General features: G+C 39.3%; 2 protein-coding genes across 8 annotated transcripts in view; both read right to left on the bottom strand.

Annotated features, from left to right (window-relative positions):
* The window catches only part of LOC126911127 (uncharacterized), a 30892-nt gene that overhangs the window by 4908 nt on the left and 5422 nt on the right, over nt 1-20562 (bottom strand). The window contains exon 4 of one of the 2 annotated variants that reach the window (XM_050696376.1): nt 8632-8942. The exons of the other annotated variant lie outside the window; for it this stretch is intronic. The gene's annotated coding sequence lies outside the window, so the exon portion shown is untranslated. Of the gene's footprint in view, nt 1-8631; nt 8943-20562 lie in introns of those variants that run through there. 2 annotated transcript variants of the gene reach the window in all.
* LOC118277162 (uncharacterized) lies at nt 868-17225 on the bottom strand. 6 transcript variants are annotated; one of them, XM_050696368.1, is made up of 4 exons: nt 11702-11848; nt 4975-5162; nt 4509-4587; nt 868-1187 (listed from the first exon to the last, which is right to left on the bottom strand). In XM_050696368.1, the coding sequence occupies exons 2-4, from the start codon at nt 5160-5162 to the stop codon at nt 1032-1034; spliced, it is 423 nt and encodes a 140-aa protein (XP_050552325.1). In that variant the 5' UTR covers nt 11702-11848; the 3' UTR covers nt 868-1031. The 6 variants fall into 6 exon arrangements, with proteins under 6 accessions (XP_050552325.1, XP_050552324.1, XP_050552326.1 ...); XM_050696367.1 differs by lacking the exon at nt 4509-4587 and adding an exon at nt 1721-1799 and having other exon boundaries at nt 11702-11843; XM_050696369.1 differs by lacking the exon at nt 868-1187 and adding an exon at nt 3674-3993 and having other exon boundaries at nt 11702-11841.

Raw genomic sequence — 20562 nt, 5'->3', positions numbered from 1 at the left:
CATTACGTGCCGCGATTTGCACCTCTACCTACCCCTTCGAGGATAAAAGACGTGACATTGTATTCGTATTCATTATACCTATTTAATTTAATATGAAAATTAAAGCCATCAATCACCCGTGGTGAATCCCCCTTTTGATCCGGATATCATCGATAAAAATCGAAACAAACACTGTTTACCTTATCGCAAAAACTGGTGTACATTGTACAGTGGCATTACGTGCCATAATGTGCACCTCTGCCAACACATTCAGGGATAAAAGGCGTGACTATTAACCAAGGTTAGCTCACCATCCTTCCAGAACCAGACCTTATGTCTCATCATCAGACTACCACAATGAGGTCCAGTAAGGCCGGACCCGGAGCTGCGGACTGTCTAGCCGGGTGTCGAGGCTCTAGATCGCAGAGCAGGAGTAGGAACGTTGTAGTTTTTAGTCAGTAAGAGTCTGACACTTGGAAAACGAATAGGATGATTTTCGCCACATAAAAAATTAAAAACGGGGCGGGTCGCTGTGTGGCGGTAAACGGTAGCTTTCTGTATGTTCCTATTTAATCTATAACCCTTTATTGTTACAATAATGTTCCCGAAAATGTACTGGTACAAAGTGGTATGTTTATTGTTTAAACCTTGTATAAAATTGAAGTTATTGGTTCTACAGTTTTGGTGTCATAATAAAAAATGCTTTAGGAGTCGGGTACTAACAGATTATTATATCTTTTTATCATGTCCAGCACGTTCAAAAATGGGTAATGTCCTATGCTATACAGAAAGTGTATAAGCTGACTTGGGGTTATAGGAATTTTAAACCCATTGGAATGCAGGTAGAGCCGCTGTCAGAATTTTGTATATGATAAATAAAAAAATATATGCAAAGTAAAATTTATTATGATATAATCAATTAAATTATTCAATTACATATTAGAAAAAATGTAGACTAACAAAAATTTACTAGAAAATGAACTTCAAGTAGACAATTAATCATGTTCGCCCAATTACAGTTCGGACGTTGTTGCGGGTTTGGCGCCTGCCTTTTAACGTCCGTACTTGTATCCCAAAAATTTCACATTGCCAACCAAGCTGCCACCGACTTCTGACGTCAAGGTCATGACGAGACGGTTGGTCAGCCAGCCTTCAGTGGTCACTTCTACTGGCAATGGTGGTAAGCTGGTTCTATGAGTGCCGGTTAACTAGAAAGAAAAAAGGGCTTATTTCTTAAATGATTTAAAGACTGTTTACATAGAAATACATAGCCTTAGGATTTTCTCCTGTATCGTGGGTGCATTTACAAATATACAGTGTCACATATATATGAGATCTAGACGAAAAACAATTTATGTATCACACAAAGAGTTGCTCCGTGCGGGGACTGGCTACAAGTTGCGCCACCGCCGGTTGCCCAGTCACCGCGCCAACTATGCAGTGCAGTTTCATTGTTGTGTAAGGTATTTGGTACGGTACACTTTGGCATTCGGTACGGTTCCTTTTTCCAAACTATATGTGCTTCTTAGATCATTTGGACACCACTAAAGACTTTATTAGGAAACTAGGATTAATACATTCTAATAATAAGTTTGAAATCCGCCTTGAGGAAGCGTGGTGATTAGACACTCTAGCAGCTCTGTGCCGCGCGTTGCTCAGCAGTGAGCAAGTATAGGCTGATGCAGATGATGATACATATACGAAGCGGATTTCTTTACAAAACGTGAGTACAAAATCATACCACAGTGTCTGGTCCGCCAATGTACTCGATTCGGTGTGTTACCGTTTCTCCCGGAATGGCTGGTACGGAAAAGTTGGTCCTGAAATTAAATAAAGATATAATTTATACATACTGCATAGAGCAAACACATATGAGTTCATTGTACAGTTAGATAAAGGCAATAGGCGTGGTTAGGTGTGGTTAGGCGTCGAAGTACTCGTCCGCATCGCTGTATGTATCTTTATATTTTATTTAATATGAAAATTAAAGCCATCAATCACCCGTGGTGAATCCCCCTTTTGATCCGGATATCATCGATAAAAATCGAAACAAACACTGTTTACCTTATCGCAAAAACTGGTGTACATTGTACAGTGGCATTACGTGCCATAATGTGCACCTCTGCCAACACATTCAGGGATAAAAGGCGTGACTATTAACCAAGGTTAGCTCACCATCTTTCCAGAACCAGACCTTATGTCTCATCATCAAACTACGACTACCACAATGAGGTCCAGTAAGGCCGGACCCGGAGCTGCGGACTGTCTAGCGGGGTGTCGAGGCTCTAGATCGAAGTGCAGGAGTAGGAACGTGGTAGTTTTTAGTCAGTAAGAGTCTGACACTTGGAAAACGCACAGGATGATTTTCGCCTCGTCTAAAATTAAAAACGGGGCTGGTCGCTGTGTGGCGGTAAACGGCAGCTTTCTGTATGTTCCTATTTAATCTATAACCCTTTATTGTTACAATAATGTTCCCGAAAATGTACTGGTAGGGGAAAGTGGGGGAAACACGAACACCTAAGGGAAAATATAAATAAAACAGTGAAATCAAATCACAGAGTTTCTTTAATTATTAAATTACAAACTTTACTTATCTAGCTAACGTATTACTAATCAACATCATTATTTTTTTTAATAAATAATAACAAAATGGCCGAAAAACAAAACCCTTAGTGTTCGGTTTTACCCAACTGATGTCGGGTAAAGCCGAACACCAAGTGGGGTAATCACGTACTAACATTACTAAGGTAAATTGTAGTTTTTGGAACACAAGTATTTGCTGCTCTGCCAATGCTGAGTTTCTTGGTTTGAACATCGACTATTGCCTTTTTGAGATCCTCTAAACTGTATTTAGTTTCAGTTTTTCTTTTATAATTACGGGGCATCTGAAACAATTTATTTGATGTTTAGCATTATCAAAATCACCCGACAATATAATTTAGTGCCACAAAGAAATCAACATAGACTAAAAAATATGAACAGGGAACTAACAAAAAAAGGAGAGAGGAGTACTGCCAAACGTTCGAGATTACCCGACATGCAGCGTTCGCCTTTACCCCACCGGGTCGAAAAAAATTAAATGGAAAAAATATTTTAAGTTATAAAACTTTTACCAAATGCGTCACCGTCATTTTAATGGTTTAGTATGTAAGTTTCCCACTATGTAAATGTTAAATAACTATTCTCAATAGAAATAAAGCTACACTAAGTTCAATTTAACAAAAAATTACATCGAAAACATTGAAAATATTAAAATTGACATACCTTGAAAAGTACGTGCGTCCTCGTCTCCCGTGTCTTTGACTGGCGCTGGTGGTGGCGTAATCTTTGAGTTACCGGCAAGTGATATACGGCTATATCTTTCTAACATATTAAAACTATTGGGTTCGGGTTTACCCCGCGTTCGCGTTTACCCCACTTTCCCCTACAAAGCGGTATGTTTATTGTTTAAGCCTTGAATAAAATTGAAGTTATTGGTTCTACAGTTTTGGTGTCATAATAAAAAATGCTTAAGGGGTCGGGTACTAACAGATTATTATATCTTTTTATCATGTCCAGCACGTTCGAAAATGGGTTATGTTCTATGCTATACAGACAGTGTATAAGCTGACTTAGGGTTATAGGAATTTTAAACCCATGGGAATGCAGGTAGAGCTGCTGTCAGAATTTTGTATATGATAAATAAAAAAATATATGCCAAGTAAAATTTATTATGATATAATCAATTAAATTATTCGATTAAATATTAGAAAAAATGTAGACTAACAAAAATTTACTAGAAAATGAACTTCAAGTAGACAATTAATCATGTTCGCCCAATTACAGTTCGGACGTTGTTGCGGGTTTGGCGCCTGCCTTTTAACGTCCGTACTTGTATCCCAAAAATTTCACATTACCAACCAAACTGCCACCGACTTCTGACGTCAAGGTCATGACGAGACGGTTGGTCAGCCAGCCTTCAGTGGTCACTTCTGCTGGCAATGGTGGTAAGCTGGTTCTATGAGTGCCGGTTAACTAGAAAGAAAAAAAGGATTAATTTCTTAAACGATTTAAAGACTGTTCACACAGAAATACATTGCTTTAGGATTTTCTCCAGCTGGGTGCATTTACAAATATACAATGTCACATACATATGAGATCTAGACGAACAACAATTTATGTATCACACAAAGAGTTGCTCCGTGCGGGGACTGGCTACATGTTGCGCCACAGCCGGTTGCCCAGTCATCGCGCCAACCGTGCAGTGCAGTTTCATCATTGTGTAAGGTACACTTTGGCATTTGGTACGGTTCCTTTTTCCAAACTATATGTACTTCTTAGATCATTTGGGCACCACTAAAGACTTTATTAGGAAACCAGGATTAATACATTCTAATAATAAGTTTGAAATCCGCCTTGAGGAAGCGTGGTGATTAGACACTCTAGCTCTGTGCCGCGCGTTGCTCAGCAGTGATCAAGTATAGGCTGATGTCGATGATGATACAGATACGAAGGAGATTTCTTTATAAAACGTGAGTACAAAATCATACCACAGTGTCTGGTCCACCAATGTACTCGATTCGGTGTGTTACCGTTTCTCCCGGAATCGCTGGTACGGAGAAGTCGGTTCTGAAATTAATAAAGATATAATCTATATATACCGCATAGAACAAACACATATGAGTTCATTGTACAGTTCGATATAGGTCCAGTAATTAAGTCACAAAGTGCATTTTCCTCTTTGATTTTATTTGAACACTCTGTACAAATACAGCATTGCAACAGCCGCACCCCATGCTCGTAATATTCCTTGACAAACTATACATATATACATTACAGCTTTTCTGTGGCCAAGGTACATGGAGCTGTCCACACAGAATTTAATACATGATTTATGTAATTATTTATTATGATTGAAATTACCGTGTGTTTCTGTGGACGAGTACTACTTCTAGTTTTATTTAAGCTATATACCTAATCTTCATACTATTTATCCTTAACTTAGTTCCTACTTACTCGAATAAAAACACTCTTTCTGCTGCCTGACGTTCAGGATGGGTGGACAGCAATTTCTGGAGCTCTGCCTCATCAGCATTTTCCACCACAGTGAGGCCTTCCGCCATCTCCTTCTTGCTTGGGAGGACACTGGCACTACAGCAGGCTGCTAGTGCTGACAGCAATGCGATGATGATGAAGGTCTTCATCTGAAACAGCATGTAGTCCACTTTTATCCACTGACCAAAGACAATTTAGGGAACAGAGAGTAAAGTTCCCTAAGAAAAGGAGGATCCTCCGACCAGGCGAGGTGATCAGCCTGGCGGGCTTTCTGCCCAACTGTTGTTCGTTGGGATTTTCTATCCGTGTTATTTCGCATGTAAACTTCGTATGTGCGATGCAGGATATTTGTGACGTCATCCGTTGATTTGCTCGTCGATAGTCTATGTGCGACTTCTGTCATCTGTCACTTGTTACTTGTCAATGTGTCGCCACATCACTCCCCCCCAAGACTGGAGGTCGATCCTGTTGAGACGGCTGTCGATGCTTGAGATGAGCGGTGCCAGAGCCAGTGTAGAATGTTCCTAGTTCCAGTGAGTCGGAACTGTGCCGCTGAATGCCCAGTGAGTCGGGTGAGCGGTGCAGGGTGATACTCCAGTGAGTCGGAGTAGTGAAGCTCGCAGTGTCCCACGGTGAGTCGGGGAATAGATGCTGCGAGGGTAGGTGCGTAGTGGCTGGCGTCTGCGTTGACGGGAGGAAGACGTCCTCAGACCGTGTGCAGAAGTGCTGTGCCTAGACGCTGATGAGGCCGTAGGGAAGAACCAGGCTGCATATCTTCGATGTAGCGTGTGGTGTTGTTCCCTGATGAGGCCGAGGATGCTGGTTGGCTGCGACTTGATTACCGCTCAGCGGAGAAGTGATGGGTGAGGGAGATGGCAATGAGGATGACGGTGCTGATCTGCTCCGTGAAGGTTGGTTTCAATCACGTCGGGGTCACCACTTTAGGGAACAGAGAGTAAAGTTCCCTAAGAAAAGGAGGATCCTCCGACCAGGCGAGGTGATCAGCCTGGCGGGCTTTCTGCCCAACTGTTGTTCGTTGGGATTTTCTATCCGTGTTATTTCGCATGTAAACTTCGTATGTGCGATGCAGGATATTTGTGACGTCATCCGTTGATTTGCTCGTCGATAGTCTATGTGCGACTTCTGTCATCTGTCACTTGTTACTTGTCAATGTGTCGCCACAACAATATCTAAACGCGAGCGAGGAACGGTATCTTGCCGCCCTACCAAAACCAGACCCGTGCGTGCGGCGCGTCGCGTTACGCGGGCGGCTCTAAGAGCCATCAGACCGGGTTTACCGGGGCTCCGGCTTGAAAAGCATGAGCAGGAACGGGGTGGTTTCTAGTTAGTAAGAGTCTGATACTCTCGCTCGCCTCGCCTAAGGCGAGAGAAGTTAGAAAAAAATGCCGTTTAGCTAGTCCGATCGACAGTATAGCTAGAGCAGTAAAACCAATAGAGCAAGTGATAAAAGAATTTCTTTTTAATTATGCTGTTTCCACACTGCGGCTCCTATTCGTTCCACAAGTCTTAGGAGCCTACCGAGTGAAAAAAGTAAATTTGTTATAATATTTTATGGTGCAATTAATATACGTATTATTGACTGCACAGTTGACACGGCGGCTGGGCAACCGACTGCCGCGGAACGTGTAGCGATTCTTTCTGTGATCCACAAATTGTTGATTCGGGTCTGGGTGTTATGTGTATGTGAAGTTGTATGTTTATAAACTCACCCACACCCCCAAAATTTGGCTTGGAAATGACAAATTCTAATATATTTTTTTAGAATCTATATTATAAAACAATACAATAAAAACATACCTTGGTATTCCAATATTTCTCCGTTGACTCTTGAAAACTGCAGTAGCCAGCCAGTTGCTTGAAGCCCAATTAATGAACTTATAAATAGAACGTTCGACTTATATATCCCTGATGTAAGATAAGATAGTAGATAGGTCACTATCTCCAGGGAATTACTTATTACAAAACAATAACAGTGCGATCTTAATCAACAGAAAAAAATAACCGCTACCAAAGTGCTATTTTATCATTTATTTTGATATTACCTACCTTTCTCTATGATTTGGAGTGATAATATTTAGTCACAGAAAGCTGATGTGTATTTTTTTTATTTATTAATTTATATCAGGCATTAATTTATAATTTATATGATGTGTAATGACTTTGCGCTTCGTGTTTCGCCGTGTGAGTGGTTTAGCCTTGAAGGAAAGGAAGTGTAAGAAGACTCTTATTAAAAATAACTTTTTAAACTGACATGACTTTATACATCGCGCTAGTACATCAGAGATCGGCGCTTGGAACAGTGTCGAAGTTGTTTTGTGTATCAAAATTGCAACCCATTTAACATTTAACGCTCTCTAGTGATTTTTCTGGGAACTAAAGTAAGATTGTTATAATCTGTGTAATCGTTCTCAACATTTATTTTTTTAATAAACTTCACTTGCTCTGTACCCGTCAAAACTGCGTTTCATTATAGCCGAAATATCGGAAACTCACAAAAACGAATATGCTACCTAATGGTAAATATCCCGTCTTAAGTTCTCATGTTTAAAAAAAATACTATCCGAGCCCCGGTAACCTGTTACGTTTTCCGCAGCTCCGGAACAGTAGCTACCTTGTATTTGGCTTAGTTAAGCTGTATTGATTAGAACTTTGCACCTATGGTTATAATAGAATAAAATAAAAGTAATATTAAAAACTACCTAAATAAAAAATATGAGTTTTTTTATTATTTTTTTATTTCTACCTACTAAATTCATCGGAAACGTGGAGTAATTTATATCCATCTCCTTTCGCTATTATTCTGTTTTTTGAAATAAGCCAGCAAACGATCAGACGGATCACCTGATGGTAAGCAATTGCCGCCACCCAAGGAAACTCGAAACACTAGAGGCATTACAATGGGATTGGGAAGGGGAGTAATTGGACCTCCGGTAGTTGCTCTCACACAACGAAACACAACGCAAGCGTTGTCTCACGTCGGTTTTCTGTGAGGCCGTGGTATCACTCCGGTCGAGCCGGCTCATTCGTCCCGAAGCATGGCTCTCTCACACTTAACTAACAATACACTAACTAATACTTATTATACACACAATATTTTCTTTAAGTTTGTTTGTTTGTTTGGATGTCTGAAACTTCTAAACGAATTTTGATGAAATTTGCTACACAGATAGGGTATGAGCTGGCTTAGTTTAAAGGATTTTTATCCTACGGGACCGTGGGCTATGAATAAAAAAATGTATGCCAAGTGAAATGTATTTTGATAAAAATATTTGAACACACACAAACACAATGTCACGCCTTTTACCCCCAAAGGGGTAGGCAGAGGTGCACATTTAGGCACTTAGAACCACTGTTCACCATTTGTGTTATAAGTCCCATGTAATAGGGGGTGAGCCTATTGCCATATACCTATTGGCACAATTCCAGACTCCGTGCTACTACTGAGAAGTTTTCGAAAAACCGAAAAAAGCCCAGCAATACTTTGCCCGAGAGCCCTTGTTTGGCACTCGCACTAGCGACTAATCGACCAACGAGGCAATATATTTCAACTCAAAACAAATTATACAAATGTCTATGAAATAATGAATAAAACAACTATTACATTATAATGTTATTTTAATGATACATATTATAATATAAGATAGAATAAAAAAATATTGACAGGATTATAGGGAAATCGATTAAATTATTTAAGTAAATATTAAGAAAAATGTAAGTCTCGATATAAGCGCCGGTGTGGCTTCAAATTAATCGAGACTTACTAACAATTTACCAGAAAAATATGCATAATTATAATGATAAAATGAGCTTCAAGTAGACAAATCATGTTTGGCCAATTACAGTTCGGACGTTGTTACAGGTGCCAAGTACATCAAACTGCTTCAATCTTTCAAAATAATGGTTCTTTTTGGTCCCCAGAATTGAATGTTTTCTACCTAATTCCATCTTAGGAAAAAGTCTGTGTATATCTGTATTGGAGTTCATTATTGTTTATACGCGATGAACGTGTAAAGAGAAAGAAATTTTGAACTCAATTCACTTTAAATTATGGACCAAAATTGTTTGAAAATAGCACACAATGAAGTTGGCCCAGGAAAGTCCAGCAATGTAGGGCAACTAATTTAAAATTTAAAATCTTGACAGTTTTGAAGAAACTCGACAAGCTGGCATTATTGTAATAGCCAGCAGATCAAGCCACTCTTTTCTATCAAACTTTATCAGCTGTATTGTTCGGATATAAAGTTGAAAATGTAATTGACAGAGTGGGGTAGCTTGACTTACTGGCATTAGTACATAATATACGGTACTATTTACTAGTTTCCGTGCACGTAGCCATAAATTTTCACACTACCAAGCATACTGCCGCCGACTTGTGAAGTCAAAGTCATGACGAGATTGTTGGTCAGCCAGCCTGCAGTGTGCACTAGAGATGGCAAAGGTGGAAAGTGGTTTCTATGAGTGGTGGTTATCTAGAAAGAAAGAAAAAGGACTTATGTTTTAAACAATTTAAACACTGAAATACAGTGCCGAATAACTTACAAGCCTTTTGTCGGGGGTTTACAAAAAACAGTTTGTTATAATGTCAGAGTGCATAAGACTGCGAGTTCGACAACTGTCAAGTATACTTTGCCACTTGGCAGAGTTACTTTTTCCAAATTATATGTAATTCTTAAGATTATTAAGATTGAAATCCGCATTGGGGTAGTGTGGTGATTGGATACACCTCTGCGTTGCTTTGCAGTGATAGTTATACAAGCGTATAGGCTGATGTTGATGATATAAAACGTGAGTACAAATTTATACCTTAGTGTTTGGTGCGCCAATGTACTCGATACGGTGTACTACCGCTTCGCCCGGAATGGCTGGCACGAAGAAGTTGGACCTGAAATTATTAAAGATAATAATCTATCAATATATTTTTGTATTTTGCATTTTGTGAATTATGAATAAAGTTTTAAAAATAAATTCAGGAGCATTTTTTGGCCAAAATGCAAGAATTGGTCATGCCTGACATATTGTGGTTTCAACAAGACAGTGCCACATGCCACACGACACGCGAAACAATGAGAGCCGCCTTCGGTAAACAGTTTGGGCCTAGATCGTGTGATCTAACGCCTTTGGACTATTTCTTGTGGGGCCATGTTAACACTCATGTCTACAGGGATAAACCAGCAACGATTGACGCACTGGGAGCCAATATTGAAGCATTTATTCGTGATATACCGGCTGGTATGTTGGAGAGAGTGTGTCTTGCGAATGGGCCATCTAAACCGGAGCCGCGGCCAGCATTTGGAAATCATCATTAAACATAAAACTATATTGATCGTTCTATCGATTCCAATAAAGATTTCATCAATTTTTTCATTATTTGAAAATCAAATCCTAACCACTTAAAAAATCACCCGTTATATACCTCGCTTAGTTCCCACTTACTCAAATAAAAGCTCAGTTTCGTTTGACGCCTGGCGGGTAGACAGGAATTTCTGGAGCTCTGCCTCATCAGCATTTTCCACCACAGTGATGCCTCCGGCCATCTCCTCGCTCGGGAGGACACTGGCACTACAGCAGGCTGCTAGTGCTGACAGCAATGCGATGATGATGAAGGTCTTCATCTGAAACAGCATGTTGTCCACTTTTATCCACTGACCAAAGACTGATATATTATCTGAGCGGCATGGCACCCGTTTAGCTAGTCCGATCGACAGGATAACTGGAACGGTAAAACCAATAGAGCAAGTGACAAAAGAATTTCTTACTAACTCTGCTGTCTCCACACAGCCTACTCATTCCGCGGATGTTTTAGGAGTCTACTGAGTGAAAAGAGATAATTTGTTAAAATATTTTATGGTGTAATATTTTGACTGCACAGTTGGCGCGGCGGCTGGGCAATCAGCTGCCGCGCAACGTGTAGCAAATCTTTCTGTGATCCACAAATTGTTGTTTCGGGTCTGGGTATGAGGTATATGTGAACTTGTAAGTTTGTTTAAACGCACCACATTCACACACGTCACGCACAGGATAAAGCCCTTTTTTTTTTTTTTTTTTTTTTGAGGGGGGAAAATCATCCAATGACTTTTCTCGCCTTGGGCGAGGCGAGAGGGAGTGTCAGACTCTTACTGACTAAAAACCACCCCGTTCCTTCTCCTGCTTTTCGAGCCGGAGCCCCGGTAAACCCGCTAGGTAGTCCGCAGCTCCGGATCAGGCATCAGCCCTGTTGGGCCCCATCTGTGGTGGTCTGATGGCTCTTTGAGGCGCGCGCGGAACGCGACGCGCCGCACGCACGGGTCTGGATCTGGTCGGGCGGCGAGCTACCCTTGCTCGCCGTCCGCAGGCCCACACTTACGGTGGCCGGAGATCGTCTCGCGATCCCCGACGCCCGGAGTGTCTCTCGCGGCGGCTGGGGCGTGAGGATGTTTGTTCTCTCACGCGCCCCGCCTCCTCCTTAGCTAGCATGACTGCTTCGCAGAAGGAGGATAAAGCCCTAGAGTGGGGCTACATTTAAAAAGTATAAACTTTATGTAATGTGTGACGTTTGGACAAAAAACGTAAAAACCTGGTTTGGAAATGAAAAAGTACAATTAATCAATGTTCAAGATAATTGAAATATTTCCAAATAAACATTTTTTAGAATTTATAATAATATAAAAACAGTACAATAAAAACATACCTTGTATTCCAATATTTCTCTGTTGTCTCTTGAAAACTGCAGTAGCCAGTCGGTTGCTTGAAGCCAAAAATCTTTAATGAATTTAAAAATTGAACGTCCGACTTATATATCCCTGATGTGTGATAAGATACGTAGATAGGTCATTATCTGCAGGAAAATATTAATTATAAAATAACAACAGTGCAATCTTAATCAACAGAAAATAAACCCCTTCCAATGTGATTAATTCCAATGTGATTCGTCTGTTGGGCAAAGCCAAATGACGAGGCTGAAGACCGAGGATGGCAGCGTCATCTCGTCGAAGTCCGAGATCCTCGGAGAGCTCGAGAGGTTTTACGGACAGTTATACACCTCAACACGGCAACCCATCGTCGGTACAGCTCGGGACCCAAGAGCTAAACTGACGCGGCACTACACTGAGGATATCCCAGACATCAGCCTGTACGAGATTAGGATGGCTCTCAAACAGCTTAAAAACAACAAGGCGCCGGGCGATGACGGAATCACGTCGGAACTTCTGCGAGCGGGTGGAAAACCGATACTTTTAGTCCTCCAGAAGCTATTCAATTCCGTCATACTCGAGGGAACCACGCCGGTAGCATGGCAACGGAGTGTGGTGGTTCTGTTCTTTAAAAAAGGCGACAACTGTCTGCTAAAGAACTACAGACCTATCTCACTTCTGAGCCATGTGTATAAGCTGTTTTCGAGGGTCATCACGAACCGTCTCGAACGCAGGCTTGATGACTTCCAGCCTCCCGAACAAGCCGGATTCCGAAAAGGTTTCAGTACCATAGACCACATTCATACGCTGCGGCAGATTATACAGAAGACCGAGGAGTATAACTTGCCACTATGCTTGGCGTTTGTGGACTATGAGAAAGCCTTCGATTCAATCGAAACCTGGGCGGTGCTGCAGTCTCTCCAGCGGTGCCACATCGACTATAGATACATCGAGGTTTTGAAGTGTTTGTATAACAACGCCACCATGCGCATCCGACTCCAGGAAGAGACTACGAGGCCAATCCAGTTGCGGAAGGGCGTGAGACAGGGAGACGTTATATCTCCGAAACTGTTCACGAACGCACTGGAGGACGTTTTTAAGCTCTTGGACTGGAGCGGACGCGGCATCAACATTAATGGCGAATACATCACTCATCTCCGTTTCGCCGATGACATAGTCGTAATGGCAGAGTCGCTGGAAGAGCTGAACACCATGCTCAGCGACCTCAATACCGTTTCCCAACAGGTGGGCCTTAAAATGAACATGGACAAGACGAAAATCATGTCAAATGTCCATGTTGCACCTATACCGGTTGTCGTTGGGAACGATATACTCGAAGTTGTAGACCACTACACATACCTGGGTCAGATCATCCAGCTAGGTAGGTCCAACTTCGAGAAAGAGGTCGCTCGAAGAATCCAACTCGGATGGGCAGCATTTGGGAAGTTGCATGAAGTCTTCTCGTCAAAAATCCCGCAGTGTCTGAAGACCAGGATGTACAACCAGTGTGTGTTGCCAGTGATGACGTACGGTACCGAGACATGGTCCCTAACTGCTGGCCTTTTAGAAAGGCTCAGAGTCGCCCAGCGCGCGATGGAGAGAGCTATGCTCGGAGTATCTTTGCGCGACAAAATCCGAAATATGGAAATTCGCCAAAGAACAAGAGTTACAGACATAGCTCTCAAAATATGCAGGCTGAAGTGGCAATGGGCAGGCCACGTCGCTCGGAGGACTGATGGCCGCTGGGCCAGGAAGGTGACTGAGTGGCGACCGCGGACCGGAAGACGCAGCGTGGGCAGACCTCCCACTAGGTGGACCGACGACATCGTCAGAGTGGCGGGGAGCCAGTGGATGCAGGTGGCGGCTTGTCGTTCTACGTGGAGGACTAAAGGCCTTTATACAGCAGTGGACGTCTCTCGGCTGATGATGATGATGATGAATGTGATTAATTGAATACTAAAAATATATTTTATCATTTGACATTACCTACTTTTCTTTGTGATTTGAAGTGACAACATTTAGTCGCAGAAAGCTGATGTGCAACGACTTATTGCCTCGTGTTTTACTGTGTGAGTGTTTTGTTTTTTTTTTTTGAGGGTAGAAAATAATTGAAAAATCATCCCGTATAAAAATATCTACAATATCCGGTCCGGACAAGTACCTGGGATTTTTTCAACACGGAGTCTGGAATTTGGCCAGCAAATGGAAATAGGCTGACCCCCTATTACATGAGACTTATAACACAAATGGTGAAAAAAGGATGCTATAATAGCATTACGTGCCGCGATTTGCACCTCTACCTACCCCTTCGAGGATAAAAGACGTGACATTGTATTCGTATTCATTATACCTATTTAATTTAATATGAAAATTAAAGCCATCAATCACCCGTGGTGAATCCCCCTTTTGATCCGGATATCATCGATAAAAATCGAAACAAACACTGTTTACCTTATCGCAAAAACTGGTGTACATTGTACAGTGGCATTACGTGCCATAATGTGCACCTCTGCCAACACATTCAGGGATAAAAGGCGTGACTATTAACCAAGGTTAGCTCACCATCCTTCCAGAACCAGACCTTATGTCTCATCATCAGACTACCACAATGAGGTCCAGTAAGGCCGGACCCGGAGCTGCGGACTGTCTAGCGGGGTGTCGAGGCTCCAGATCGAAGTGCAGGAGTAGGAACGTGGTAGTTTTTAGTCAGTAAGAGTCTGACACTTGGAAAACGAATAGGATGATTTTCGCCACATAAAAAATTAAAAACGGGGCGGGTCGCTGTGTGGCGGTAAACGGTAGCTTTCTGTATGTTCCTATTTAATCTATAACCCTTTATTGTTACAATAATGTTCCCGAAAATGTACTGGTACAAAGTGGTATGTTTATTGTTTAAACCTTGTATAAAATTGAAGTTATTGGTTCTACAGTTTTGGTGTCATAATAAAAAATGCTTTAGGAGTCGGGTACTAACAGATTATTATATCTTTTTATCATGTCCAGCACGTTCAAAAATGGGTAATGTCCTATGCTATACAGAAAGTGTATAAGCTGACTTGGGGTTATAGGAATTTTAAACCCATTGGAATGCAGGTAGAGCCGCTGTCAGAATTTTGTATATGATAAATAAAAAAATATATGCAAAGTAAAATTTATTATGATATAATCAATTAAATTATTCAATTACATATTAGAAAAAATGTAGACTAACAAAAATTTACTAGAAAATGAACTTCAAGTAGACAATTAATCATGTTCGCCCAATTACAGTTCGGACGTTGTTGCGGGTTTGGCGCCTGCCTTTTAACGTCCGTACTTGTATCCCAAAAATTTCACATTGCCAACCAAGCTGCCACCGACTTCTGACGTCAAGGTCATGACGAGACGGTTGGTCAGCCAGCCTTCAGTGGTCACTTCTACTGGCAATGGTGGTAAGCTGGTTCTATGAGTGCCGGTTAACTAGAAAGAAAAAAGGGCTTATTTCTTAAATGATTTAAAGACTGTTTACACAGAAATACATAGCCTTAGGATTTTCTCCTGTATCGTGGGTGCATTTACAAATATACAGTGTCACATATATATGAGATCTAGACGAAAAACAATTTATGTATCACACAAAGAGTTGCTCCGTGCGGGGACTGGCTACAAGTTGCGCCACCGCCGGTTGCCCAGTCACCGCGCCAACTATGCAGTGCAGTTTCATTGTTGTGTAAGGTATTTGGTACGGTACACTTTGGCATTCGGTACGGTTCCTTTTTCCAAACTATATGTGCTTCTTAGATCATTTGGACACCACTAAAGACTTTATTAGGAAACTAGGATTAATACATTCTAATAATAAGTTTGAAATCCGCCTTGAGGAAGCGTGGTGATTAGACACTCTAGCAGCTCTGTGCCGCGCGTTGCTCAGCAGTGAGCAAGTATAGGCTGATGCAGATGATGATACATATACGAAGCGGATTTCTTTACAAAACGTGAGTACAAAATCATACCACAGTGTCTGGTCCGCCAATGTACTCGATTCGGTGTGTTACCGTTTCTCCCGGAATGGCTGGTACGGAAAAGTTGGTCCTGAAATTAAATAAAGATATAATTTATACATACTGCATAGAGCAAACACATATGAGTTCATTGTACAGTTCGATATAGGTCCAGTAATTAAGTCACAAAGTGCATTTTCCTCTTTGATTTTATTTGAACACTCTGTACAAATACAGCATTGCAACAGCCGCACCCCATGCTCGTAATATTACTTGACAAACTATACATATATACATTACAGCTTTTCTGTGGCCAAGGTACATGGAGCTGTCCACACAGAATTTAATACATCATTTATTTCATTATTTATTATGATTGAAATTACCGATTTTTCAAATTTTAGCTCTCGTTGAGATATTAATTTGAGTTTCTGTGGACGAGTACTACTTGTAGTTTTATTTAAGCCATATACATAGCTGATCTTCATACTGTTTATCCTTAACTTAGTTCCTACTTACTCGAATAAAAACACTCTTTCCGCTGCCTGACGTTCTGGATGGGTGGACAGGAATTTCTGGAGCTCTGCCTCATCAGCATTTTCCACCACAGTGATGCCTTCGGCCATCTCCTTCTCGCTCGGGAGGACACTGGCACTACAGCAGGCTGCTAGTGCTGACAGCAATGCGATGATGATGAAGGTCTTCATCTGAAACAGCATGTTGTTCACATTTATCCACTTTAATATCTGAACGCTGAGGCAGCCGTTCAGCTTGCGGGCCTGCGGACGGCCAGCTGAGTAGCGACTCTGTGTGATCCACAAATTGTTGTTTCGGGTCTGGGTGTGATGTGTATGTGAAGTTGTATGTTTGTAAACGCATCTATGACTCAGGAGAAAGCCCTAAAGTGGGACTACATTTAAAAACAAATAAGCTGACATGCATTGCGTGACGTGCAGCACGCATTTGGACAAAAGGTGTTAAAAAACTCGGCTTGGAAATGAAAAAGTACAATTAGATAATGTTCTGACAATAAAATAATTACTAATTATTTTTTTATTTTTTTTTAAAAGCAGCACAATAAAAACGTACCTTGTATTCCAATATTTCTCCGTTGACTCTTGAAAGCTGCAGTAGCCAGCCAGTTGCTTGAAGCCCAAAGTCTCTTGAATTTTAATGAACTTAAAAATTGAACGTCCGACTTATATATCCCTGATGTGTGATAAGATACGTAGATAGGTCATTATCTCCGGGGAATTACTTATTTTAAAACAATAACAGTGCGATCTTAATCAACAGAAAAAAAACCGCTACCAAAGTGCTATTTTATCGTTTATTTTGATATTACCTACCTTTCTCTATGATTTGGAGTGATAATATTTAGTCACAGAAAGCTGATGTGTAATGACTTTGCGCTTTGAGTTTCGCCGTGTGAGTGGTTTCCCCGCCTTGAAGGAAAGGGAGTGTAAGAAGACTCTTATTAAAAAATAACTTTTTAAACTGGCATGACTTTATACATCGCGCTAGTAAATCAGAGATCGGCGCTTGGAACAGTGTCGATGTTGTTTTATGTATCAAAATTGCAACCCATTGAACATTTACCGCTCTCTAGTGATTTTTCTGGGAACTAAAGTAAGATTGTTATAATCTGTGTAATCGTTCTCAACATTTCTTTTTTTAATAAACTTCACTTGCTCTGTACCCGTCAAAAGTGCGTTTCATTATAGCTGAAATATCGGAAACTCATAAAAAATAATTAACATGGTAAATATCCCGTTTTAAGTTCTAATGATATTATAAAAATAACTATTATTCATGGTACTACATCGGTAGCTCTTGACCGGTAGACCATGCTCCCGGCATTGGTGAGCTTCTATTTTTATATTTTTAAATAATAATTTATTTTGTATTTGATAAGCAGTATTAAAAAAAAAATTTAGAGAATTTTAAATAAATATAATATATGAAATACTAACAGTAGCTAACTTTTTTGTGGGGGAAATCATCTAATGACTACGCCCGCCTTGGGTGAGGTGGGACTCTTACTGACTAAAAAGCACCCCGTTCCTCCTGCTTTGAGCCGGAGCCCCGGTAACCTGCTACGATGTCCGCAGCTCCGGAACAGTAACTACCTTATAATTATTGCTTGATTAAGTTGTATTTATGAGAACTTTGCACGCATGAGAGTAACACATAGAATAAAATAACTATTATAATATATATGTAATAAGTTAGTTGAAACAAAAGCCCAAGTTGTTGCTCTGTAAAAAGAGTTATTTATTTTAATCAAAATACTAAACAATTTGGTAGGTTTGGTACCATACATGTTTAACAAATTAAACTTATATCTAAAATACAACTCAAACAAATACTAACCTGTAAAAAGAGAAACAACATTAAATGCTATTGCTCCTAACAATTAGTTTTTATAAACTATTAAAACTTTCTTAAATAAATCCACTAAATAAATCAATAGTCTTTTCTCTTTATATTACATTTCAGACATATTCTCAGTTTTCTTTTACCACAGACAATATTCAAAGAAAGCGCGGTAATTTTAAATAACGAACCAGAGAGCTTATTTACATCTCCCCCTCCCCCTTAAACTACTGAGAATTATTTACCACCGGTATAATTTTAGTAATGTGAAAATAATTTGATTCAATTTTCTTGCACCCTGTATCTATCTTATAAATTGAGTTAGATAATTTTTCTAATATTTTATAAGGGCCTATTTTTATCTCATCTAGTTTTTTCCTATTCAACTTGTTCCCATTTTCCACATATACTAGATCACCCACTTTTAACTGACAATTTATCCTGTTTTTATCAAATTTTTTTTTATTGTAATTGTGTGATTTTATAGTTCTTTCTAGAGCTATCTTTCTATCTTGTAGTAAATCGTTTTTTGATTTTTGTGTTTTTAATTCATCTGGTAAGATATTAATATTTTTTCCTTCTAATAAATATACTGGGGAGAATCCTGTAACAGTGTGTTCAGTTTCATTATATTTTTGGATACATTCATGAGCTATAGTCGTCCAAGCCATTTTATCTTTCCTTTCATTAATTTTACATCTGATTTTGTTAACTATAGTTTGGTTTAAACGTTCATTTAAACCGTTTGAAAAAGGTGCATTCACTGCGGTAAAGATAATGGTTATATTCTCGTTTTTTAAAAAACTTTTGAATTCTTTGGAGTTTATGCCTGGGTATTGATCACATAGGATCATTTCAATTTTATTATCAGGGATAACTTTTTTTACTAGTTTTATAAAGTCATTTGAATTTTGTGTTTTTGATGTTAAAATGTAGGCATATCTGGTGAAATGGTCTACTAAAATGTGTAAATAGGTTTTTGTAGAGCGGGAGCCACCAAATCCACCAATAGTATCTATAGACACTATTTCAAAAGGGTAAGTGGCAGGACCCAAGTGAGACATCAATCCATATTTAAATTTAGTTCTAGTTTTATTTTTTAAGCATACTTCACAATTATCGCAAATATTTTTAATATTGTTTATTAAGTTTTTTGCTGTAAAGAATGGTTTGATTTTATTTTCTAATTGTTTCACCCCTATATGACAATATGTATAATGTATATTTTTTATTATTTCTTTACTAAATTCTTCCGTGAGTATATTTTTTTCTTTTTTTCCTATTCTTTTTGTGTATACTTTATCTCTTAATAATAGTTTAGTTTTATGAAGTTTTATAATTTCATTTTTCTCTTGATCTTTTTGTATATCTTCTAGTTTAATAAAATTTACGATTTTTAAGACTTCATCCTGGTTCACGTGTGGTTCTAATACAGGGTTTCTACTTAAGCTGTCTGCTTCGAAATTGTCCTTTCCTGGTGAATATATCACTTCAAAATTAAATTGTGATAAGTAATAAGTGAGATCTCCTAGCTCTTCATCGGTTCTTGCCTTAATATTTAGTTTTTCTAGAGGTTTATGGTCTGAAAACACTTTAAATTTTTTTCCTATGAGCCAATGTTGCCAGTATTTTACTGCTTCTTTTATTGCTAAGCATTCTAAGTAGACAGCTTTTTTTCGTTTTTGACTATCATTTAATTTTCTCGAAAAATATGCACATGGCTTCTCTTTTCCATTTTTTTGTGGTTGTTTCAATATAGCCCCTATACCTTGTATGCTAGCGTCTGTATAAATATGTATAGGCAAATCTGGATCAAAGATCTCTAATATAGGTCTTGAGCAAAGCATATTCTTAATTGTATCAAAAGATTCTTGACATTTTTCTGTCCAAATAAATTTTTGGTCTTTTCTTAACAAATTGTGTAATGGTTCTAATATGATTGATATATTTGGTATGTATTTTCCATAGAAGTTAATTTTACCTAAAAATTGTCGAACATTTTTTTTTGTTATTGGAGTTGGAAAATCTTTTATGGCTATTAGATTGTCCTTAAGTGGACTGATTGCATTATTTTTAATTATGTGACCTAAGTATTTTACAGAATCCTGTGCAAAATTGCATTTCGAGAATTTTAATCTAAAGCCCTCTTTTGAGATTGCTTCTAATAGCAGGGTTAAGTGTTCAATGTGTTCCGTGAATGTCCGGGAAAATATTAAAATGTCATCGATGAAATTTACTGTAAAATTAGATAATTTATGTTTCCTAATAATACTACTTAATATTCTTTGAAAGATTGCAGGAGAAGTTTTCAAACCAAACGGTAAACAGGTCCATTGAAAATGATTTTCTTGAGTAACAAATGCAGTTTTTTTCCTATCTTCTACTTTTAATGGAATAGACCAAAATGCCGAATTAATATCTAATGTTGAGAAAAATTTACAGTTCCTTGTTTTTACCATTAAGTCCTCTATAAGTGGAAACGGTTGTGATTGGGGAACCACTAT

This window comes from Spodoptera frugiperda, chromosome 10, assembly GCF_023101765.2.
Source record: "Spodoptera frugiperda isolate SF20-4 chromosome 10, AGI-APGP_CSIRO_Sfru_2.0, whole genome shotgun sequence".
NCBI classification, from domain to species: Eukaryota; Metazoa; Arthropoda; class Insecta; order Lepidoptera; family Noctuidae; genus Spodoptera; species Spodoptera frugiperda.
Note: the sequence above shows the minus strand (reverse complement) of the source record. Positions and strands in the feature narration are given on the sequence as shown.